The 25,684-nt window shown below is 40.7% G+C and overlaps 1 protein-coding gene across 3 annotated transcripts in view; it reads right to left on the bottom strand.

Moving 5' to 3' along the window:
- The window catches only part of TENM1 (teneurin transmembrane protein 1), a 624,193-nt gene that overhangs the window by 124,983 nt on the left and 473,526 nt on the right, over positions 1-25,684 (bottom strand). For all 3 annotated transcript variants that reach the window (XM_068962599.1, XM_068962601.1, XM_068962600.1), the window contains exons 17-19: positions 19,199-19,460; positions 15,993-16,260; positions 671-814 (exon numbers count right to left, since the gene is read on the bottom strand). In XM_068962599.1, coding sequence (XP_068818700.1) covers positions 671-814; positions 15,993-16,260; positions 19,199-19,460 — 674 coding nt within the window. The remainder of the gene's footprint in view (positions 1-670; positions 815-15,992; positions 16,261-19,198; positions 19,461-25,684) is intronic.

The raw sequence follows: 25,684 nt of genomic DNA, 5'->3' as shown, positions 1-25,684 counted from the left end.
ACTTCCCATTTTAACATCTCTGGAGTAAGCATGTATCTTGCAAACAATGTGTGTCATTGTTTAACTGGCAGTATTTTCCATAAAATAATGGTATACTTATAATCGTGGGCTTTCCTTGTAGCTCAGTGAGTAAAGAGTCTGTCTGCAATGCAGGAGACCCGGGTTCAATCCCTGGGTGGGGAAGATCCCCTGGAGAAGGAAATGGCACCCCACTCCAGTATTCTTGCCTGGAGAATCCCACAGATAGAGGAGCCTGGCAGGCTACAGTCTATGGGGTTGCAAGAGTCAGACATGACTGAGCGACTAAGCACACACATACTTATAATCAATGATGTTTTAGATCACACGAAATATGGCAATTATTCCAGTTGTTAAAAGTTGGCTACAAGGTTGGATAAACTGGTTAATCATTTAGGCCAGAGCAGTAATGATAGACGATTCTGAAAACCCAGTTTCATTTAACTTTGTGAAGAGGTTTCACTTGACTAGCACTAATCTGAAATCAGATGATTGCATTTGAAAAGAAATATAATGTGGTCATCTCTAGATGGTGAAGTTATAAATAATTTTTTCCTTGTACTTTTCCAAATTTTCTGCAGTAAATATTACATATACATATGTATATAGCATTAGGAAAACAATATTAATGAATATTGTAACATGTGCTTACCACTTTGAGGATTCAAAATATGATGCTTATTCAGTGACCAGCCGCCTAGGTTAGAAGCATCCATCTCGAAACCTTGTAAGATAACTGTCCTTTTCTCCCAGAGAATAAAGTCTGGACACATTTCGTATTCATATCCCACAGACACTGCAAACAAAGAGTTAATAATGCTTTAGAATGTTTAAAAAGACTTGCTTCTTTTTTGGCACTAGTTGATAATTCTCTGGATACCACATTTGCTATTGAATTCTGAGGTGAGTTGAAATTTGACCACTAATAAAAGAAAATGGCCAGCTATTCCAGTATTCTTGCCTGGGGAAATCGCATGGACAGAGGAGCCTGGCGGGCTACAGTCCATGGGGTCGCAAAGAGCCAAACACACACCACTTAGTAACTAAGCAACAACAACTACCTTTTACCTTTTGGAAGCCCTGGGCATCCAAAAATGACCAATCAGTGCATATTGGATACATACATGAATGAGTGACTCACTGAGGCTGTCATTAGGTATGTTTTGGGTAAAAGGCTGTGTCGTAAAACTGAAGAAATAAGCCCTCTGGAATCTTAAGCTGTGGTGATACCATTTCTTTCTTTACCTTTGCAGGAGAAGTGCAGGGAAAGTTTTTTCTAATCTCTCTGGAGTATAAAATACACTTAGGAAGTGGGCATTGGAGTATTGGGTCACTTATACAACACCTCACTACACATGAGACTAATAAAAATCAATTCACCCATTTATATTTTCTTCCATGCTAACTGGCCTTTAGTTTGCTGAGAAGTCTGAGTTTGCTTAGAGTGTTATAAGCCATTCGAGTGTAAATTCCACTTTGTGCATGTTAGATTTTGGTTTCTAATCAATGGGACATCACTCAACATTTGGCTTCAACCCTTCTGAAACACAGATGTTGTACATTAAGCTGGGAACCCCAGTATGCGGCTAAAATGCGAAGTGCAGAATGGCCCAGCATGGGTGTCTTTGCTCTACTGAAACATGCAGAACTCGAGTAGACCAAGACCCAAGCATCTTCTCAGTTGGCAAACCTGCTTACCTGTTGGAACCCCAGAGTTCTGATTCTTGAGTTTAAAATGCTTTGTGTCCTCATAATGTTCTAAGCCTGAGACTATCAGCTCATTACAGTGCATACTTTGAAGCTCCTTCCCCCTTTTCTGGCAGCTTAAAATATCCCTAGCTGGTTGTCTGCCATTGCTTTTGAGTACCTGACTCTACCTGACTCTTCAGACGCCCCTGGAGAACACATTTATTCTTTGGTTGTCTGGCTATGAAAACTGGTAATTAAAATATGTACTAAAACAATGCCAGCACAATAGGTTCTAGGTGGAAAAATTCAAGCAGACGAGTTTTGGATTTTGACATTAGGTGAAAAGAGCTAATTTTAATCCAACTGATCTACGTGTGCATGTGTGTGTGTGCACAAGGGCTTCCTAGGTGGCTCAGTGGTAAAGAATCTGCCTGACAATGCAGGAGATGATATATGGGACAGGAAGATCCCCTGAAGAAGGAAATGGCAATCCACTCCAGTATTCTTGCCTGGAAAATTCCATGGACAGAGGAGGTGGTGGTCACAAAATAGTTGGATCTGACTGAGCAACAGCAGGCAAGCATGTGTGTGCGCAAGCACGAACATAGATAAGCCAACCCCTTATGATTGTGAATACACACTCGCTAACTTTGGGGGTCATGTGTGGCCATTGTAAACCACAGACTGACTTCTCTTCGTCTCTGCTCCATCGAAGCTTTAGCAGGGATCAGGACCATCTTCATGGCTGTGTGACCTGTGCAGTCACACAGGGGCCTCTGCTTAGAAGGGCCCTACCCTTGGCTTAATGCTCTGCTATCACTGTCTTGAAATCCTTAATCTATTTTAAACAAAGGGCTGGGTATTTTTCTTTAACACTGGGCCCTGCAAATTATGTAGCTAGTCCTGATGGGGATGCCCTTCTACCCTGCCATCAGCTGGTGAGGATTCTTGGAATGCAAACTCATTTCAGTATTAGACCTAACCAAGCTCTATTAGCAAGGGAGATCAATGGGGAGTAGGAAAGACTAATGACAAAATGGAAATGATTTCTAAGAGGAAATTAGTTTGGGATCATCTGTGTCAATGGTGTTCTGTATGAAGATGGATAGAAACAGAATTTCAGTGATGCAAAGGATCTCACAGGTAATCTAGTTCAGGTTACACATGTGGCACAAATCATTGCTGTCTACAATCTCCTTAATATCTTATCATGGCCCCAGTGCTTTGCTAAACCAACTCTAGTGGAAAGAGTTGATGTTAGGCCTAAGAGTCAGAAAACACTTCAGTTCCTGGGTCTGTGATTAACGAGCTGTATGGTCGCAGGCATATGATTCTCCAACTCTGTTCTTCATTTGTAACAAAGGACAGGGGGAGAGGATGGACTAGAATTGGTGGTTCTTAGATCCTTTTGAATCAGGGAACCTTTTGTTATGAATGTGATACAAGTTATGGATCATTCTCCTAGAAAAATGCATATGGACACACAATTTTGTATATAACTCTAGGGGGTTCACATACCTCCTGAAATCTAAATAAAGATATCAGATCAAAGACTGCTGTACTAGACAATTCTTTTTCTTTTTTTGGGGGCCATGCCACATGTCATGTGGTATCTTAATTCCTCGACCAGGGATTGAACCTATACCCGCTGCAGTGGGAGTGTGGAGTCTTAACTATTGGACCATGAAGGAAGTCTCTATACTAGACAGTTCTTAAAGTTCTTAAAGTCCCCCTTTAGCATTTCACTCTATGATTCTAAAGTCCATTCTTTCAAGATTGTATTTCATCAGTTCAAGTTGAGGAATCAAACCCCTATATCTTGTTGGAAAAATCAGGACATGTTGGTATGAAGAATAACATGGTTTCTGCTTCTCTTGCCAACACTGAAAAGTCTTGATTAATAAATAATCATAATAATAATTACAAGCTCCGGGCCATCATCTCCTTCCCTACCACTGTCAGGATCTGCCTTTTGTATATTTTAAGCCTGGTGTGTGCCCCTAAAATCTCTTCTCCGGAAGGTGATTGTGCAAGTTTTGCAAATAAGTAGTGTGCCCTGGTGACCTCTGATGGTGGTTTGGAGTCTGATTTTCCCATCTCCGTAACAGTTAAAGATCCTCCCAACTCTGTGGCAGGAAATGCTTCTATTAAGTATCCTCAGCACAATGGTAATGAGACATCCTCTTCACCTCCTCCTATCTGAATTGCTCTCTAGCCCACAACAAAAAAGTGCACTGGCTGCACACCCCACAATTATATTACTTTTCTCCCTTGTCATAGCAAATAGCAACAAGGCAGCCACTTAATAAGTTCCTTCTAATTTGTATTAGATTTACTTTCTCTCGAGAAAGCTCTATGAGCTAATAAAGTTATAATTTATACTGAAGACTTGTCCAAAATTCCAACTGACTTTAATGAGAATGGCTGCGTGTTGGGATATTTTCGTATGTGGCTCCTTGCTCAGAGTAACAAGGCAAGGTTTCTTTCTGACAGCAGCCCACTTGAACAGAATCCTGGAACTTGCAATCCGTGTATGGGAAGGCAGACGAATCACCCCATGGAGTTGAGCTGCTGGCTAAATGCACAAGGAACTGGCAAAGGCAGTAGCAACCAGTCGTAGACTTCCTCTCATGAAAGCAGACTGTAATGCACTGAACGCCTTTTCTTTTTCATATAATGAAATGTGGGGGAAAAAGGGCTACTCAGGGCTGGCACCAAAAATGCTGAGCCCTGACACCAGCTCCACCTGGTGCTGTGACAGCTGAGTCTTAGTTAAATAAGCAGACTGGACCTACTACCGTCTCCCCGGCGGCCTGGTGCCTATCACATCTGATCATCAGCACAGCTGGGTGGAGGCCACGCATTCAGCCTCTGGCATTCCAGACTGGGGGTCAGGAAGAATAGTGTATAATAGGAAGGAAAGGATAATTATCCATCAACATTTCAGAGGACCTGTAGAGGACAGGCTAGCCTGGCTGTGAGTGGAGATACATGGGGATGGAGGGGGGACTATACTTCCCTGGGGCTGGTACAGTGGTCCCATGATGGAGTGGACTTATTGGGAAGGCAGTGGAGAAAGAGCCATTCATACGGCTGAATACTTTCTCTGAACCAAGTGACTGCCTCTCTTGTGATACCCTTAATTCCGTCTGGATTTCTGTCTTCCGGTATTCTCTCCCTCACCTCAACACAGAGATATAAATTTGGGGGATTTATATAAATGGGAGATAAAACGGGATTTTCCTCCACCAAGAGTCACTGACTGTCAAGACAGGACTTGCTACTTTTGTAGAGGACTCTGTCCTCTGGTCATAGGATTTGCAGCTCTGACTTCACTGTTAGTCATCGTGCAAATATTACAGTGGCTTCTAAAGAAGACTTTATTCTACTGGCTTATAAAGAAAGACTGAAGCTTGCTCCCTCAAAGCCATTTGACATTAGAAAAATAGTCACTGAATCTCATTCTATTTATCAGAGCAGTAGCATTAGTATAATGTGGGGACTACAAGAAGGTGAAGGGCCACAGTGCCCTGACACCCAATTTAGTGATGGAGACCTTCACGTATAAGGGCTGGGATGGGAGACTGACATTAAATAGCCAAGGTAAAGATGCCACGCAATGAAGCTGATGTGCAAAATATGACAAGATTAAGCAGATGATTTTCAACAGCTTCGGGCTAAGGCTTCAGAATTCATAATGGTTGCATTTATGAGGGCAATATATAATTAAAGGTAGTCTGATGGTGTGAGAAATTTATGTTTCCTTCATGAACTCAAGGAATATATAAAAATAATGTGATCACATTTAAAAGGTAACTAACAATGAGATCAAAACCTTCTTATCTGAAAGAAACCATCAAATAGAACCAGAAATATATCTCATTCTTTCAAAACAGTAGATTCATGTAAAACCACAACAATGAAAGATAAGAGACCGAACAAACCAAGAGAAGGCCATAGCTACAAGAGGCAAAGACTGCAGATAAAATGCTACTACTGAGATCGGGTGCCTGCTCCCGGCATGACTTCTACTTTTTCCCATTCTCTAGTGAGTTCTCATAGGCTAGGATGACCCCAGAGGCTCCCCGATTTGACACACTGCCCAGTGGCCTGAAATGCTTTGTTTATCTATTATTCCTGGCTTACTAAGAGTGTCAGAATCAGGTGATGAATTTTTACCAAGTGCCTTTTCAGCACTTACGGAGATATTCACATAGTTTTCTCTCTTAATCTATTGAGGTGATAAACTAGAGCAATATATTTCCTAACATTGAACCATCTTTGAGGTCCTAAAACACACTCTACAGTACTTGGTTATGATGTGCTATCTTTTTAATGAGTCATTGGATTTGATTTGGTAATATTTTACTTAGGATCTATATCTTACCAGTTTAAACATGCTAGTGCTAAAAGTGACATAGTAGATTAATGAAGAGAAAGAACAAGTAGAAAAGGTAAGAAGAATCCAGGAGTGAGGCAGCCACACAACACTTAGGCCAAGAGGTCATGTACATTGACACCTTATCTTATGATTTTTTTTTTTTTCTGACTGCCTTTTCCAAGCCTAGCTGCAAAAAAGCCAACCTGGAACCTGGGTGACATGTGTGCCACAGGTGGCAACGTGATGTACTAGCTCACAGGCACATTTTCAAGTGCCTTTGTAGACCTGGGTACTGCCCTCCTCTCCCTTGGTGGGCCCACCATTCCATTAAATAGGTCAGGCTAAGGGCCCCACCTTAGCCTCTGTCCTTATGCATGTTTGTTCAGTCATTCAACAAATATGCAATATTTGATGAGTACCTCCTGTCATCAGGGCTTCCCTAGTGACTCAGAGGGTAAAGAATCTGCCTGCAATGTGGGACACCTGGGCTTGAGCCCTGGGTTAGGAAGATCCACTGAAGAGAATGGCAACCCACTCCAGTATTCTTGCCTGGGGAAATCCCATGGACAGAGCAGTCTGGTGCACTACAGTCCATGGGGTCGCAAAAGAGTTGGATACAACTGAGCGACTAACACTTTCACTTTCCTGTTGTCAGGCCCTGGGGATGTGAGAATGAACAAGACAGAACAAGATAACACACCCCTCAGCAGAGCTCACATTGCTTACAATCCGGTGAGAGGAACAAATATGAAATAAGATAACACACACACACACACACATACACACACACACACACACACACACATTGTGATAACTTGTATGGAAGTGCAGGGTACTATGAGCTGGTGCAACAGAAGTTTAAGTTTTGGAAAGGGAAGGCAAAGGAAAGCCTCTTCATATAGAAGGGCTTTATCTCATGAAGTACAGGGAAAAACATTCTAGGCAGAGACCGGCATATGGGCAAGACGGAGAGGCTTTGTATCTCTGCAAGACTGAAAGAAGGTCAGGGTAGCTGTGGTCTGGCTCGTGCATCAAAACCAAACGAAGAGCAACCCCTCCCCTCCCCCACTACCTCACCCCTTGCCCAGGACAGGAGAAAAAAAAAAAGATTCCTATCTTCTAGCAGTATTTAGGCATTTTTCTTTGGGAGAGGGGTTTAGGAAATAAATTCACCTTGAAAATGGACTGGTTATTCTAAAGGGGCTGGTTATTTAATGAGTCAGCAGACCTACACAGAGCAGCTCTATGTGCCAGGCAGGTGATTTGCTAAGCGCTGCAGATACAGTGATCATTCATCACGTCAGAGAGCCCATACCCTGAAGGGTTACCTACCTTTTGGAACTTTCATTCGTGGCCTCCTAAAATAATATCATCTCACATTTGCATAACACTGAACAGTTAAACACATTTTTGTGTATGTGACCTAATTTGAAGACTCCCAAAAACTCATGAGGAAGATATTTTTACTCCAGTTTGATAGATGAGACAATAGACCCAGAAAGGTGAAGTGACTAGTCTAAGGTCATCTGACTAAGTGGCAGATGGCAAGCCAGAGCTCAAACACAGTTACTCACTTAGCAAGTGCTTTTACCTCCACACTGGATCATGCTATGCGATTAAGGGAAAGACCCATGATTCAGAAGTCCTTTAAATAGATAAGCTTTTATTTGTCCTGAATTTAAGATATAAGGATTGGAAACTAGAGATAACCTTGAAGTAGCAGTATCATATATCCTGGTTGGCCAAAAACAGTGTCCAGTCATGCTATTGTTAACAGCATCTCTTTTCACTCTCAAGAGTATCTTGGATTGAATGATAAATGATATATATGGTCACCTAATCTTAAAGAGATATGGTTGTAATGCCCTGAGATGGGTTGGAAGAGGGGGCTGGGAGGCCTGAATAGTCATGAATGCTGACTTAAGAAATAAATCATATGGTTTGGCAAATCATTTTCACATCTCTATCTCTTGACTATATTACCTTACCAATGGCTTTCAAATTCTTACGGTTGAAAGTCATTTCATTGTGACCCAACACACACATGGAAAGATACATGCATATATGGGCAGGTATAAGTGAAACAAAGTTTTCTGAAACAGTACTCTCTTAATAGTTTTACACTGATATTTTCTACTCTATTCTATTCCATTCCATTCCATTTTATTCCACTAAAAAAATACTGGTTGACTCACCAAACAGATTTTGTAATCTACTATTGAGTGTGACCAGCAGTTTGAAATGAACACAGACAACGTGCTTACTGGAGCATCAATTAAAGCTCTAGGTACTCTTTGGAGGGCATATCTCACATTTTATCAGATATATTAAAATGTATACAACCTATAACTCATATCCAACATTAAACACATTTCATATTTAAATGTGAACATTGACTTGGAGTTGACAAGCTGACATAATGCTCCATTTAGCAGACATTTATTTAAACAATTTGTTAATGTTGATTTTCTGGTTTTCTTTGCACATTTTGGTGTCAATAAATTTATTTTTCAGGTTGCGAAGATTTTTGTAGGTCCTTGAAAAACTCATATCCTTGGTGCTGCGACTGAAAAGCTGAATGCATAAAACAGCCCTGCTCTCAGTTAATGATTACAAATTTATAAGTGGAGAGAAATGATGAAAGATTATTATCTCTGCTAGCTTCTTGGACAGAACACCACTGGGGCGTTGAATTGGGTAAGGTGGATTGGTCCCTTTAGTGAAGACAGGCAGCAGTGAAAGGCATACAGAATTCAGGATGGTGAGATCCAAGTTTGAATCCCTGCTTGGGAAAGGTCTTTTGGCAAGTCACTTGCTCTTTCTGAACCTCGCTTTTCCACTCTGTAAAATGAAGATCCCATTCATCGTGCCATGCCTACCAGGCAGGAATGTTCTAAGGATTAAAATGAGAAAATGTATGTGAAAGTCCTTTGCAAATTGTAAAGCACTACCCATTTACTATTAAAATATTCAGTGGATGCTATTTTTGTGGCTGCCCAGCTTGCTTAGGCTTTACTGAAGGGAAATTTATGAACACTAAAGCATCGTTCTCAGGGATGTTTTGTGTGCACAAAGCAATCGTAGCTTAGCACCTATTACCATTAATGTTCCCTTGTTTCTTCTAACACAATTTAGACAGACTCCTTTGTGTCATGAACCTTTAAGAAGTCTAGTTCTTTCTGAAACACCACTCTTTCTTGCCAAACTACTGTACTAAATAATTACGCAATTGTTGTTGCCAATAACCTTGAATAAAAGTAGAATTGTTTATAGCAGTGTTACTAAAGGTGGATGGCTGATTTCCTGAACTTCCAGGACTCCTAACCACTGCAATTTAATTTAATTAAAATGAAGACCAGGCAGAATGCATTATTATATATTGATAATGTATGCAGACACAGGGAATTATTTTGACAAAATTTATATAATGGATGCAGATCAGAGCCCCTGAACAAGCCAGTTTGTCACATTAAATAAGCTGTCTCTAGAATTTTAACAGCACTGTGAACTTAAAAATAATGATTCTTTTTAACACTGTTTTGCAAGGAGCAGAGTTGGGAAAGAAACAAAATAATATACAATGATTTTCAGACATCATACCTTTTTAGAGCCAGAGAATAAAGTACTAAGGCCAAATTATTTCAAATGCTCACATGGAGTTTTTAGCAGGGGAGTCTTGTCTGTGTATCAGACAACAAAATCTTTAAGCTGGATGAACTAGTGATTGTGGTTTTTGTACTGCAACCCTGGGGGTGATTTTCCTCTTCTTCCACTTGATCAATATTGTGCTTGGATTAATCAATCTTATCAGCTGTCATTGATACTTCTCCAAGGAATTAGTTCACACAGCCTCCGTTGGTAATTTATTCACTCTGGTATTATCCCTCTCATTGCAAAATCTGTTTCATTATAAAAACTGGTGGGATACCTTAGGATCTCAGGTTCTCCTTTTCTCCTTTTGCCTGTCTCTGAACAATCTATTCTTCTTTTGTGACACTTGAGCCCTTAGAGATCACGTCAATTTCCCACAGCTGAACCATATGGGAAAGAGTCCTACATTTCACACTTAGTGGGCATTTCAACTTAGGTATTCACCATCATTTCAGACTCAGCTTGTTTACATCTGACTTCTTTCTCCATCACCCAGAAACGGGGGTTGAGGGGGACAGGTTCACATTTAATAGGCATGGGAAGGAAGAAGAGCGGGAGACCTTTCAAGCCATAGTTTTAATAAAAATTCCAGCTGAAACTGGGACTGTAAGAATAGTGGTCAAGGTTTGTTTCCGAGTGCTGTTGTAAGATATCCGGACAAACTGAAAGGCTTAAAACAGGACAGATTTCTCATCTTACAGATAAGGAGGTCAGAAGTCTGAAAAGGGTCTCATTGAGCTAAATTCAAGGGCTCAGTGGGATGAATTCCTTCTGAAGTCTCTAGGGGAGAATCTATTTCCTTGCCTTTTCCAGCTTCTAGAGGCAACCTACATTCCTTGGTCCTTGGCTCCCTTCTTTCATCCTCCAAGCCAGCAAGACTGCATCTTGCTGTGCGTTCCTTCTATAGTTATACTTATATTCCCCTCTAACTCTGACCTCCCCTTCTGCCTCCGTCTTCCACGTTTAAGGACCTCTGTGATAACAATGGATCAAACTGGACAATTCAGGATAGTTATTCCATCTCAAGGTCAGCTGCTTGGCAACTCTAATGCCATCTGTAACTTTAATTATCTTTTTCCATGTAACATAATTTATTTACATCTTTGGGAGGTGATGGCTATTATTCCACCTACCAAAAGGCTATACTAAGACTTCTGAAATTGAAGCAAATCTGAGAAGTGTCATATATAGCACCATTATTAATATCTGGTGCAAAATTTACTCTGTTTCTTCTCACATCAGTTAAGTGATGATAAGATATGGCCAGGAATACAGCTAAGTGTTTTCTTCTTTGCTTAGATTCAATCGTATCTATTAAGGTATGGACACAATGGTAACATACTTGATCCCTTTGCTCTATCCATTTACCACCTGAACTGTTTATTGTCTGTTATATTCTTAAGGTGTTCACAATCCATTTTCAGAGAAGTTGATTCTCCAGCTTCATTCTGCCACTCGTCCTAATGCTTTACTACTGTCAGGAAGATTCCCTTAGTCTCTGTGGAGATGGAAATAGAGACGAGGTAGTAAATCAAATCCTTTTAACCACGATTAAGTTATCAGGAACATTTCCTACAAGGTAAACAATCCATATTCCATCTTAGGTACCACACTTGAAATTATTTTGGCTGTTTCCCTTGGGATCCTTGCCAATTTTCTTTCTCTACTCTAAAAAAAAAAAATATGTCCCTTAAGTGCACATAAATGTATGGAAAAATCAACACAATATTGTAAAGTAATTAACCTCCAATTAAAATAAATAAATTTATATATAAAAAAACCCAAAACACCATGAGGAACATTTTTCCCTCTCCCTTGGATATTTCTGAGTGGGTCAATTGTCTCTTGCTTTTATTACTGTTATTAGCTTTTAAAAGGAACCAACAATATATATTTCAGCATTTTAATTAAGGCCATTTTTGTAGTCAGAATGCTGGAGCAAGTTTTGACCAGAAACAAAATTGTAGAAATAGGAAGTAAATCAACATCCATAGGAAAACAATAGGGATGAATCCTATAGCACTGGTGTGTATACTAGAACACTGTTGCTTCTCTTTGTGATTTAGTTGTTTATTCAATGCTCAGTTGTGTCCAACTCTGCGACCCCATGAACTGTAGCCTGCCAGGCCCCTCTGTCCATAGGATTTCCCAGACAAGAATCCTGGAGTGGGTAGTTATTCCCTTCTCCAGGGTATCTCCCTCACCCAGGGATTGAACCTGGGTCTTCTGGATTGCAGGTGGATTCTTTACAGTCGGACCCACCAGGGAAGCCATATATCTCCATGGATATATGAGAAACTAAGTCATTAAGAGTGCTTAACTATAACAAGGAGGATAATCTTCAACACTGGGAGTATTTAAAAGGAAGGGGTACAATACATTTTTATACATACAGTGAGGTTGATAAAACAGTGCAGTCACTGTGGAAAACAATTTGATGGCTCCTCAACAAGTCAAACAGAATTACCATATGACCTAACAATTCCACTCCTAGGTATATTCCCAAAAGAATTGAAAATCAGTATTCACACCAATATTTGTATAAAAATGTTAATAGCAGCATTATTCACAATAGTCAAAAGGTGGAAACAACCCACATGTCAACCAGTCGATGACTGGACAAACAAAATGTGGTATATCCATTCAATGGAACAGTATTCAGTCATAAAAAGGAACGAAGGTCTAACACCCACTATGACATGGATGAACTTTGGAAACACGTCAACTGAAAGAAGCCAGATACAAAAGACCACATACTGTATGACTGTGTCTGTTTGAAATATCCAGAATAGGTAAATTCATAGAGTCAGAAAGGAGACTGGTGGTTGCCAGGGTCTGCAGGGGATGGAGAAGTGGAGAGTGACTGCTAATGTGTTTAGGGCTACTTTGTGATGTGCTGTTGAAAATGTTCTGGAATTAGATGTTGGTGATGGTTGTACAAACTTGTGATAATACTAAAACCCACTGAATTGCACGCTTTAAATGAGTAAACTTTATGGTATGTGAATTATATGTTGATAAAGCTGTTATTTTTTTAAAAAGTCAGGCTGAGCTACATTTATGAAAACCCTAGCAAGGAATTTCTGCTAGGTACTGTCTTGTTCAGCTCTTCATCAGAGTACTGGATAAATTGCTGCATTATAACTTAAGAAAAAAGTAAAACATAACAAAACAAAACCCCTCAAATCTAACAACCTGGCAAAGGTTTCGAGAAAAGTCATAAAGAATTGGAAAACAAAGCCCTATGGAGAAAAGTTAGAGGAATTTAAGATTATTCTAGTGAAGCAAAGGGGCTTCCCAGGTGGCACTAGTGGTAAAGAATCTGCCTGCCAATGTGGGAGACCTGGGTTCAGTCCCAGGGTCAGAAAGATCCCCTGGAGGAGGGCATGGCAGCCCACTGCAGTATTCTCACCTGGGGAATCTCACGGACAAGGAGCCTGGTGGGCTACAGTTCATAGGGTCACAAAGAGTCAGACATGACTGGAGCGACTTAGCACACATGCAGGAGGTGAATAAGAGGCTTTAGGATCACATCCTGGAGAGGGGAATATGAGGCTTTGAGTATGCATCAGCCAGGGTCCCAGCTGGAGTCAGATATCACACTCAGAAGTGTTCAAAGAGTTGAATGAAGGGGCTATTTACAGAGGCGTGAGCAGGGTGAAGGGAATTAACAAGGATTGTGACCTACCCAGGGACTGGCAACAGTGGGAAGCTGTCTGGGCTTGCAGAGAGGGGTTAAGGGAGGGAGTGATCCAGAGAGAGCGTGGGGATTTGGAGGAGGGGCTCCTCAACAGGAGCTGCCATCTTCCAGTGCAGTCACTGCCCGGCAGTGCAGTGAAGCAGGAAGAAGGATGCCCTGACCACTTCCTCCTTCCACTCTGCTGGCTCTTGATGGTGCCATCCACTGACCAAAGCAAAAGGGAAGCCAGAGAGTAAAGGAATCCAGACAATGTGATCCACAGAAGGCAGTCTTCCAAAGCACAGAAAAGGGCAGAGAAGAGACTCTGTGTGTGTGTGTGTGTGTGTGTGTGTGTGTTTATGTGTATGTGAGGGAAGGCAAAAGGAGAATAATTAACACAGTGTGTGCATGTAAAGCTGTTTCAGTTGTCTGACTCTTTGTGACTCCATGGACTGTAGCCCACCAGGGTCCTCTGGCCATGGTCCCAGGTGAGAATACTGGAGTGGGTTGCCATGCCCACCTCCAGGGGATCTTCCTGACCCCGGGATCAAACTCATGTCTCTTACATCTCCTGCAATGGCAGGCAGGTTCTTTACTACAAGTGCCACCTGCACCTACCTATTAAACCCATAATAACAACTGCCTTATTAGAGAAGCTTAGGCAACAGACACCTGCATAGGTGCCATGCTTTATACCTTGTGATTCCAATATGCTGACCATAGCAAAACTGACAAAATCATACCAGCAACCAGCACTCACTCACCTCATTTAATCCTCACATCATAATAACTTGGGAGTAACATTCTCTTCATAATAACCATTTAATACATGGAGAAACTGCATTTGGAGATTAATTTACCCAATGTTGCATAGCTAGTAAGTAGAGAAGGATGATTTGAATCCAGGGAGGGAGTCTGGCTCCAGAATTTTCTTCACCATCACATTCACTGGACTAGAGACTGAGCAGGACTCCACAGGCGGGCCAATGACCTCGCTGGTAGTTAGCCTAATGGTAGAGACTGGCTGATGAAACCTGAAATTCTAAGAGGGATCTGAATGGAAAATACAGAGCAAGAAACCAGATTGTGGAGTTGGCAAGAGCCCAGAGAAAACGAGGGTAGTTAGTACCACAGGAGAAGTGATGAGCTCCGTCATCAGCATGGCTGGGTCACCATGGTGGGAAGCAGTGGACTCTTGCTGCAGGGAGACAAGAGCTGTTGCTCACTTGATAGAGCAGATGCTGACCTTCTAGGACTGCAGTGTATCCAGAGCAAGCCTGCAATTTGATGAAGTTTGCCTTTGAGGCTGCTGATGCCTTTTCTGGTTCTTTCTTTATATTCCCCTATGTCTTTACAATAATTCTCCACTAACTGAGGAAATCTGAAGCATTCCATGGTCCCTGCATTCTAAAAAAGCCCAACAGAGATGAGTTAATTATTTAAATATGTGAGGATCTCTTGGGCAAAGAAGACTCACCAGTCTTTTTTCCTCCTCTCTCTGGTTCCCTCCGGAAAGGAAGAGGAAATTGACACACAGTAGTCTAAGAAATATAGGTCACTTATATGGGACTCATACCATGACAGACACTTCCAAGGGAGAATATGAAAACATCTCCTCTGGACTTTAAAAATAGTCTTCTCATCTGTCAAAGGGTGGTTACCATGAGCTACTGCCTGAAGGCATAAGAATCAATGGATCCCAGCTGCGGTTCCCAAGACCTGCCAGGTCTCTTAGGAAGTTTTCACTGTCTTTTACAGACTAAGAGAAACAGACATTGGTGTCTGTCTGCCTATCTGTCTGTCTCTCTGAGTATCATTTCTTAAGACAGACTATTCCCTTTTTTTATGTTAAGGAAGTTATCCCTTCTTTATGAAATTATTGTAGTGGTAGGCAATAGTAGATGGCAGGGTTTTTTTCTTTTTTTCTTTTTTCCTTCTAAAAATACTCCTACTTGGCAAAATAAAAGGTTGACAAATCTGAGTCTCATTTTTAAAAAATGCCGTGTGTCTGAAGGCATTAAGTATCTGAAAACCACAGATCCAAAGGACTGTTTAAGGTCTCTGCAACCTATAAGAAGCTAGGTTTTAAAGTCAAAAGGACTAGGAAGGCAGGATGATTTTTTATTTAACCAACCACAGTAATAAGTTAATGGAGTCTAACCATCCTAGACATAAAAGACAGTAAATGGAGAATACTCTGAGTTAAAATTTTGTATTTTCTAAGTGGAAATGGTAGTCTAAATGTCAAATACAGAAACATGACCCAAAGAACGCCCCCTCAAAGGTCATAGTTAGAAGGCAATACTCAGCTTTGCAGACAGTTACAAGTCAGATATTGTGTGATTCCATTGGTATGCAGCCATCAGGAAAGGAGAACTAAAATCATTTTGAAGCAAAAATGTGTCAAAAGGAAACTCTCAACAGGCCCAAAGGGAGTGTTTAAATGAAAAAGTGCCTTAGATCCTTCAAACAGAAGAAAACCCATAATTATTCTAAATACAAATTAACAGGCAGATAGTACTTTCTGTTTTATGAACACAACACTGCTATCTACACAGAATGATTTCAACATACCCAAAGCCTCTGCCAGGCCCCAAACCTTCTGTCCATAGATGTCGGTCTTGTTCCAAGCAAACGTGTAGACAAGATTAACTGCAGCAGGAAACCACTTCTGTGTGAGTCGCCCTTCCACAGCTACTGTGAGGTGTACTTTTATCATCCCCACAGGAATGGTTGAATGTGTTAGAAGGATCCGTAATAAGGTTTTGTATCCGGGGGTGCGGCTGCTTAGGTAACTCAGCCTCACAAAACTGGAAGGAATGAGGATCTCCTCCTGTACAACCTGGAAGAAAGAAAGTCAAATTGGCCCTTTTCAGTGCACAGGGAGACAAGGACACTGCCTGCTTTTGTCCTAGAAGCATGCCAAAGGGTTAAATGGATTATGGATATAAGGCATTCATTCTAGAATCTTTGTGAGGCTACATGAACACAGGTTTTACATTTTGCACCAAATCTGCATGAGGACAAGACATCCAGCCTATCCTGTGGACAGTTCTCCTTTTTTTTTCCCCTGCCAGGAAAGACTAGGAAAATAACCATTTGGTTTTCCAACAGTGTTTCAAAAATTTCTTGGTAGGAGTTAGGAGATCACCCTGTGAATGTCAAGGATTTCAGTGGCATGGGTTCTATCTATTCAGACACAAAAGCTTGTTTGGTGTGTGAAGTCATCTATCACAAACCATTATTGGAGCCCGTATTCAGGTTAGGCTCTCAACAAGGAAGGACTCTGGAAGTAGGCCCAGCAAGTGATATTTTATGACAGAGACTATAGTGTCCCTAGAACTAATCTTTCCTAATGCCATCAAACTTATCTTCTCTGCAGCTTTGCAGTGACCCCGAGGGCCCACTCTTTAATCTAGTTTTGCTTACACATTTCTCTGTGTCTTGGGTGTACCAAGGACTGGGAACAAGCTTTTCCAAGCTGGCACCTGTGACTGAGAAGCAAATCACTCCCATGAACTCCTCTGCAAATCTTTTACAAACATAGGTCCCAGAGTGAAAATAACACTTGGCTTCTTTCATTAATTACTATTATTTATTGTTTGTTAGCACAGATGGCATTAAACAACCAAAAGTGGTCACTGAAACTGCATCTCGTATTCTGTGACTTTCAACTTTCCAAATACAGCTGAACAAAGGGCCCATCCTATTTAACGCATTGAAGGGGACATGGGCTTCCAGGTGGCACTAGTGGTGGAGAAGCCAGCTGCCGGTGTAGGAGATGCAGGAGGCACGGGTTCGATCCCTGGGTTGGGAAGATCCCCTGGAGAAAGAAATGGCAACCTGCTCCAGTATTCTTGCCTGGAGAATCCGATGGACAGTGGAGCCTGGCAGGCTACAGTCCATGGAGTTGCAGAGTTGGACGCAACTGAAGCGATTTAGCATGGATGGATGGATAGTGTGGATATTTTCGTGCCCTTATTCGTTTCTAGCTCAGGACCTTGTACCTGCTTCCTTTCCCAGGCTGGTGCAAAGTAGAACTGACTGTTAAGCATATGCTAGCTCATATTGTTGGGGATTTCTGACCATCCCTTTCTTTCTGAGGGCACAAATCCCTTTTGTCTACTCTTTGTCCAATTTTTCTTCCTCTACATTAGGTATTTGATATCAAAGCTGTCCACTGGCTCCGTCTTCTTAGATGGTGGCAGAAGCACAACAGGATAGCATGACACTCCCCACCTTGGTATTTCATTTCCATAAGGAATCATGCAATCCTAGAGCAGCTGGAAAACTTTTCTTTTGAGGAAGACCCATGGTTCCTAATGACATCGTGAAAGGATTGGTATAGAAGTCCAATGTACTCATTAAATACTATATAGTTTTTTTCTTCCTTTCCACAGGAAAACAATGGAAAAGACAAGAGTGCCAACTCTTCAGACTCTTCTGTGTAGAATATTATTTTTTGTCAGCCTTTCCTGAGGGCTTTGCTAACAGCTGTTGGGGATGTTGTAAGGGAAGAAAAACCAATTCAATCTTTGACTGTCCGTTTACCTCTTCTTGAGTGTACTTGAATTCTGGATCTGATTTATGAGTTCATTTTGATGGACATTAAACTATCATTATAATATTAACATTAAACTATCATTAAACTGCTTCTATAATATAGTGAGAAAATTGTACTGTGTTTGTTTGAATGACTTAGAATTGAAAATGAAAATACTGAATGCTCAATAAAGAAAAATGCTTAGGAGTCCTAAAATATGAGGCTTCAAAAATATGTCCTCTCTGACTATAAAGCTTGAACATATAAAAAGCAAAAGTTTCAGATAAAATGTGTAGACTTGACAACTACCTTTACTAAAACATAGCTAAACAAGAGGAGTTGTCATGACTTCTAAGAACAATGACAACAGACATAAACTAGACAGTGGAAGAAAACTAGATTTAAGGAGTTTAATTTCAGAACCATAAATGGTCCCACCTCATTGATTATACTGTTATCACCATGGAGCCAGTGAGCTTTGTTCTTTTGAGCACAGTGCTCATCAGGTCAAGGTTTGGGTTCTAATCCTCATGATAGCTAGTTCATCTTGCTTTGTTCCATGGCCAGAGATGGAGCATTATAGCCCTGGCCAGTCACCTTGCAAATGTGTGCCAGAGAGATTACATTTGAAAGCTTCTCTTGAAAAATGAAGGGCAGCACATTACAGGGCTGGCAGGAGTACCAGGAAAAGGAAGCTAGTCATTATCGACTGTTGACCACCCCATGGATACAGCAAGTCCCCTACATACAAATGAGTTCTGTTCCGAGAGTGTATTCATAAGTCCAATTTGTTCCTAAGTCCAGCAAAGTTAGTGTAGGTACCCAACTAACGTAATCGACTATATAGTACTATAATGTAATAGGTTTATATTTTTCACACAAATAATATATAAAAATACAAAAAATAAAACATTTTATGGGAGGTTCAAGAGGGAGGGGACATATGTATACCTATGGCTGATTCATGTTGATATATGGCAGAAACCAACACAACATTGTAAAGCAATGATCCTCCAATTAAAAATAAATTTAAAAATGCAATTTAAAAGTTAAAAAAGTTTTAAATCTTACAGTACACTACACAAAAGCACAACAACTTGTAAAGGATGTGACAATATATGCCAGACATGTGAACTAGCTTATGTGAACACATTCGTCTCTTTGGAAGGTTGCAAGTTGAAGATTCATATGTTGGAGACTTACTGTACTTTTGTAATGTCAAGGTCCATGTACCCACCTGCAGCTCAGGAACAATAGTTCCCCTCTCTGGACAGGATCCTCCAAATGATGTGAGTGGTGAGGGAAGCACAATAGGGTTTGGGCTGATAAAGTTGGAGATATCGCAGGATGGTGGGTCTGACATAACTCTCTGCATGGTTACTTTCTCAACCACAATGAACTGGTTCCAAGGCAACCACAGTGTCCTCTTCTCAGGTAGAAAAGGTGATCGGTCAAAGATTAAGACAACAGAGATACCACCGATGGCTACGAGGTCAAAGCTGAGAAGGAAAAGTAGAAAGTTTCAACTAAAATAAAATTAAAAAGTTAAAAAAATAGGCAGTGTGAGTGCCCTTTCTTTCTTTGGGGAGGATTTCTGAGAAAAAATTCCATATCACCTGTTGCTATTCACCCAGGATTTTTAAACCAATTTTAATGCTGTCTTAAACAAAATCACTGCATGTATTTCTGCCGAGTCAAATCAAACATCCTTGTTCCTCCCTGTGCTAGAGAGAATGGAAAGATGACCACAACATCATCAACATCTTAATATGCTGCATTATTCTTTCTCAAAATTCCTGTAATATAACTCAATAAAAGTAAGAAGCCAAAGGTTAAATACCTTGTTTGTGGTCACAAACAGTGTCAGAAACCTGATGGTGTCTTTGAGATGGCATCTGAAGAAAGATACCCGCTGAGGAAATTTGTTCACTGAAATTGGCTTGAACAAGACCATCTGGCTGAACCCTCCGCATCTGGCTAGCCCCTGGCTTGATTCTACTTGAACTCTAGATATAGGATTTCTGGTTTTCTCTAGAACGCCTCTTCATTTTTTTGTTGTAAGAAAGTCTGTAATGGACACTGTCCATCTCCACTGACAACTCCTTCCATATTACTTGACAAAACGAGACTACCTCTTCTGTAAGTCCACCTCTTAATGTGGTCTCTGAAATGACTCTTGAGTTGGAGCATAGAAGACTCAGATTTCAGTTCATTATGTACTAGATGGCTCTACCTTCCTGCTCTTTTATGTGTAAAGATGTCTCCTGCAAGAACACCTAAATTGCAAGTAGCTGCTGAACAAACCTTTGACAGGAGAATGTTGGAACCCACCGAAAAAAGATACGCCATGTCCAGGGACAAAGGAAAAACTGCAACGAGACAGTAGGAGGGTGCGATCACATTAAAATCAAATCCTGTACCTGCCAGGTGGGCGACCCATAAACTGGAGAACGATAATACCACAGAAGTTCTCCCACTGTTGTGAAGGTTCTGGGCCCCACATCAGACTTCCCAACCTGTGGATTTGGCAAAGGGACTGGGAATCCCCTGGGAATCTGACTTTGAAGGACAGTGGGATTTGATTGTAAGACTTCCACAGGACTGAGGAAATGGAGACTCTTGGAGGGCACAAATAAACCCTGTGCACAGCAAGACCCAGGGAAGGAGCAGTGACCCCACAGGAGACTGAGCCAGACCTGCCTGTGAGTGTTTGGGGGGTCTCCTGCGGAGGCATGGGTCAGCAGTGGCCTGATGTGGGGACAGGGGCACTGGCAGCAGCAGTCCTGGGAGGTGCGTGTTGGCACAAGTCCTTTTGGAGGTCACCTCAGGCCAAACAACTAACAAGGAGGGCGCACAGCTCTACCCAATAGCAGAAAATTGGATTAAAGGTTTACTGAGCATGGGCCTGCCCACCAGAGCAAGACCCAGTTTTCCCCACAGCCACAGCCAATCCCTCCCATCACAAAGCTTGTGCAAGCCTCTTATCCTCATCCATCAGAGGGCAGACAGAAGAAGCAAGAACTACAATCCCGCAGCCTACAGAATGAAAACTACAATCACAGAAAGTTATCCAAAATGATCACATGAATCAGAGCCTTGTGTAACTCAATGAAGCTATGAGCCATGCCATGCAGGACCACTCAAGGCAGACAGGTCATGGTGGAGAGTTCTGACAGAATGTGGTCCACTAGAAAAAGGAATGGTGAACCACTCCAGCATTCTTGCCCATGTTTGGGAACACATGTAAGAATTAAAGATTTTAAAATTTAATAAAAAAAAAAATAAAAAAATAAAAAAATAAAAAAAAGAACGGTATGAAACAGTATGAACAGTATGAAAAGGCAAGAGGATATGACACCAGGAGATGAGCCCACCAGGTCAGTAGGTGTCCAATATGCTAGAGGGGAAGAGCAGAGAAATAGCTCCAGAGAGAACGAAGAGGCAGGGTCAAAATGGAAATGATGCTCGGTTGTGGATGTGTCTGGTGGTGAAACTAAAGTCCGATGTTATAAAGAACAACACTGCATAGGAATCAAGGTAAATTGGCTGTGGTCGAGCAGGGGATGTGAACACTGACATTTTAGGAATCAGTGAACTAAAATGGGCAGGAGGGGGTGAATTTAATTCAGATGACCATTATATCTGCTACTGTGGGCAAGAAGCTATTAGAAGAAATGGAGTAGCCCTCACAGTCAACAAAAGAGTCTGAAATGCAGTACTTGGGTGCAGTCTCAAAAATGACAGAATGAACTTGGTTCATTTCCAAGGCAAACCATTCAATACCACAGTAATCAAAGTCTATGTAGCAACCACTAATGTTGAAAAAAAGTTGAATGGTTCTGTGAAGACCTACAAGACATTCTAGAACTAACACCAAAAAATATGTCTTTTTCATCATAGGGGACTAGAATGCAAAAGCTGGAAGTCAAGAGATACCGGGAGTAACAGGCAAATTTGGCTTTGTAGTACAAAATGAAGCACGACAAAGGCTAACGGAGTTTTGCCCAGAGAAAGCACTGGTCATAGCAAACACCTCTTCCAACAACACAAGAGACATCATCACCAGATGGTCAATACTGAAATCAGATTAATTATATTTTTTGCAGCTGAAGATGGAGAAGGTCTATACAGTTAGCAAAAACAAGACCTGGAGATAATTGTGGCTGAGATCATCAATTCCTTATTGCAAAATTCTTGCTTAAATTGAACAAAGTAGGGAAAACTACTAGACCATTCAGGTATGACCTAAATCAAATTTCTTATGATGATTCAGTAGAGGTGATGAATAGATGCAAGGGATTAGATCTGGTAGACAGAGTGCCTGAAGAACTATGGATAGAGGTTTATAACACTGTCTAGGAGGCAGTAACCAAAACCACTCCAAAGCAAAAGAAATGCAAAAAGGTAAAATGGTTGTTTGAGGAAGTCTTACAAATAGTTGAGAAAAGAAGTGAAAGGCAGAGGAGAAATGGAAAGATATACCTAACTGAATGCAGAGTTCCAAAGTACAGCAAGGAGAGATAAGAAAACCTTCTTAAGTGAACAATGAAATAGAGGAAAACAACAGAAATGGGAAAAACTAGAAATTGCTTCAGGAAATTGGAGATACCAAGGGAATATTTCATGGAAGGATGGGCACGATAAAGGACAGAAATGGTATGGACCTAACAGAAGCAGAAGACATTAAGAAGAGGTGGGAAGATGTGTGGCAGAACAAATACAATATTGTAAAGTAATTAGCCTCTAATTAAAATAAATAAATTTAAATTAAAAAAAAAAGAATACACAGAAGAACTATATAAAAAAGGACTTAATGACCCACATAACCACCATGGTGTGAGCCAGACATCCTGGAATGTGAAGTCAAGTGGGCCTTAGGAAGCATTACTATGAACAAGGCTAGTGGAGGTGATGGAATTCCAGTTGAGCTATTTCAAATCCTAAAAGATGATGCTGTGAAAGTGCTGCACTCAATATGCCAGCAAATTTGGAAAACTCAGCAGTGGCCACAGGACTGGAAAAGGTCAGTTTTCATTCCAATTCCAAAGAAGGACAGTGCCAAAAAACATACAAACTATCACACAATTTTGCTCATTTCACATGCTAGCAAGGTAATCATCAAAATCCTTCAAGCTTGCCTCAGCACTGTATGAACTAAGAACGTCCAGATGTTCAAGCTGTATTTAGAAAAGGCAGAGGAAGCAGAGATCAAATTGCTAACATTCACTGGATCATAGAGAAAGCAAGCGTATTCCAGAAAAACATCTACTTCTGATTCATCGACTACATTAAGCCTTTGACTGTGTGGATCATAATAAACTGTGGAAAATTCTTAGAGAGGTGGGAATACCAGACCACCTGACCGATCTCCTGAGAGACCTGTATATAGGTCAAGAAGCAACAGAACTGGAAATGGAACAATGGACTGGTTCAAAATTGGGAAAGGAATGTGTCAAGGCTGTATATTGTTCCTTTGCTTATTTATCTTCTATGCAGAGTATGTCATATGAAATGCTGAGTTGGATGAATCACAAGACTGCCAAGAGAAATACCAATAACCTCAGATATGCAGATGATACCACTCTAATGGTAGAAAGTAAAGAGGAACTAAAGAGCCTCTTGAAAAGGGTTAAAGAGGAGAGTCAAAAAGCTGGCTTAAAACTCAACATTCAGAAAACAAAGATCATGGCATCTGACCCCATCACTTCACGGCAAATGGGGAAAAAATGAAACATTAGAAGATTTTCTTTTCTTGGGTTCCAAAATCACTGCAGATGGTGGCTGCAGCCATGAAATTAAAAGATGCTTGCTCCTTGGAAGAAAAGCTATGACAAACCTAGACTGTGTTAAAAAGCAGAGACATCACTTTGCTGACAAAGGTCTTCATAGTCAAAGCTATGGTCTTTCCAGTAGTCACATACAGATGTGAGAGTTGAACCATAAAGAAGGCTGAGCACCAAAGAACTGATGGTTTCAAACTGTGGTGCTGGAGCAGACTCTTGAGAGTCCCTTGGACAGCAAGATCAAACCAGTCAATCCTAAAGGAAATCAACCCTGAACATTCATTGGAAGGAATGATGCTGAAGCTGAAGTTCCAGTACTTTGGCCACCTGATGTAAACAGCAGACTCATTGGAAAATATCCTGATGCTTGGAAAGGTTGAGGGCAGGAGGAGAAGGGGGCAACAGAGGATGAGATGGTTGGATGTCACCACTGACTCCATGGACATGAGTTTGAGCAAACTCTGGGAGATAGTGAAAGACAGGGAAGCCTGGCATGCTGCAGTCCATTGGGTTGCAAAGAGGAGGACACAATTTATGGAGTGAACAACAACATATTTTTTAAATGAATAAAGGGCAATGGGATTCTCCTTAACATTCAAAGCAACTTACATCCACAGGAGAGAGATATAAGCAATTCTTTGTGTTAAAAAAAAAAAAAAAAAACTTTCTTAAAACACTTTTCAATGGTAAAATGCCCTGATAGGGAATCAGACTTAATTATGCATATCTCACTACTCCCTTCATATGACATTTATTGTATTTATTATAGTATTACCAATTGTGTCCTGTTGCAGAAGTCTTTCAGATAAAGATAAGTGGACAGTAAAAAAGGATAGCTAATACTGTATTTTTTATTGTTGCTTTTTCAGTCAAGTTGCTGTAATATTAAGGCAGTTTCCAAAAAGAGGATTTGAAGAACTGCATTTGCTATAGAAAATAATCTAGGTTTGAGCTAAAAAAAGAAAACCCCAAATGGCTTATGGTTTAAGACAGGCTGAATTCATGATAATACAGGAGCAGTTTAAGGCAAGCATAGTAGGGGAAAATCCTACATTACTTGGCAAGAGACCTTTTCTCTGGTTCACATTCTACATTGATTTAAGTGTGTCCTTGGGCAAGTTTATTTGCTTCACCCAAACCTCAGCTCTTGACTCCTTAAAATTGAACTGCTGATTTATTTGAAAACAAAAACAAATGCAAACACAAAAACAAAATAAGCTATCCAAACAAGAACATATATACCTGAGAATTATTCTCTACTTCTAGAAAGACAAAGTGGAGAGGGCAGGCTTCTTATTTTGTAGAAAGAATGTGGTTTTGGCTTCATACACACTTGGGGTTGTATCCTGGCTCTGCCATGTTAACTTTGTGTCTTTGGGCTAATTATTTAACCTTCATGAGCTACAGTTTCCTCCTGAGTAAAATGGGGTTAATATGGTCTATCACTCAGCTACTACTGCAAATGAGCAAACGAGATAAAGACTTAAGGGCCAAGCATATAGTAGGGACTTAACAAATATTAACTTTTTCTCAAATCAGATCCATTGCCCTATTAAATTTACAGATGTCTTCTCTTGTAGTTCAAATGAACTCGAGGCTAGTTTTTTTTTTTTTTTTTTTTTTTAATCTTTATAAGCAGATACTGATTTTTAAGCTTTCCTAGTAACTGCCCCTAGGTGTCCTGTGTTGGGTTAGTTTGATGTGTCAATTTTGTTGGGCTCTAGTACCCAGTTATTTAATCAAACACTAATCTAGGTGATGCTGTGAAGGTATATTGTAGATGTGGTTAATATCTACAATAAGCTGACTTTAGGTAAAGAGGATTACCCTTGATAATGTGGAAGGGCCTCATCCAATTAGTTGAAAGAGCACAACTAAAGTTTCTCTGAGGAAGAAGGAATTCTGCCTCAAGACTATAGAGTAGCATCTACTCCTTGCCA

This window comes from Capricornis sumatraensis, chromosome X, assembly GCF_032405125.1.
Source record: "Capricornis sumatraensis isolate serow.1 chromosome X, serow.2, whole genome shotgun sequence".
NCBI classification, from domain to species: domain Eukaryota; kingdom Metazoa; phylum Chordata; class Mammalia; order Artiodactyla; family Bovidae; genus Capricornis; species Capricornis sumatraensis.
This window is presented reverse-complemented; position numbering and strand designations above follow the sequence as displayed.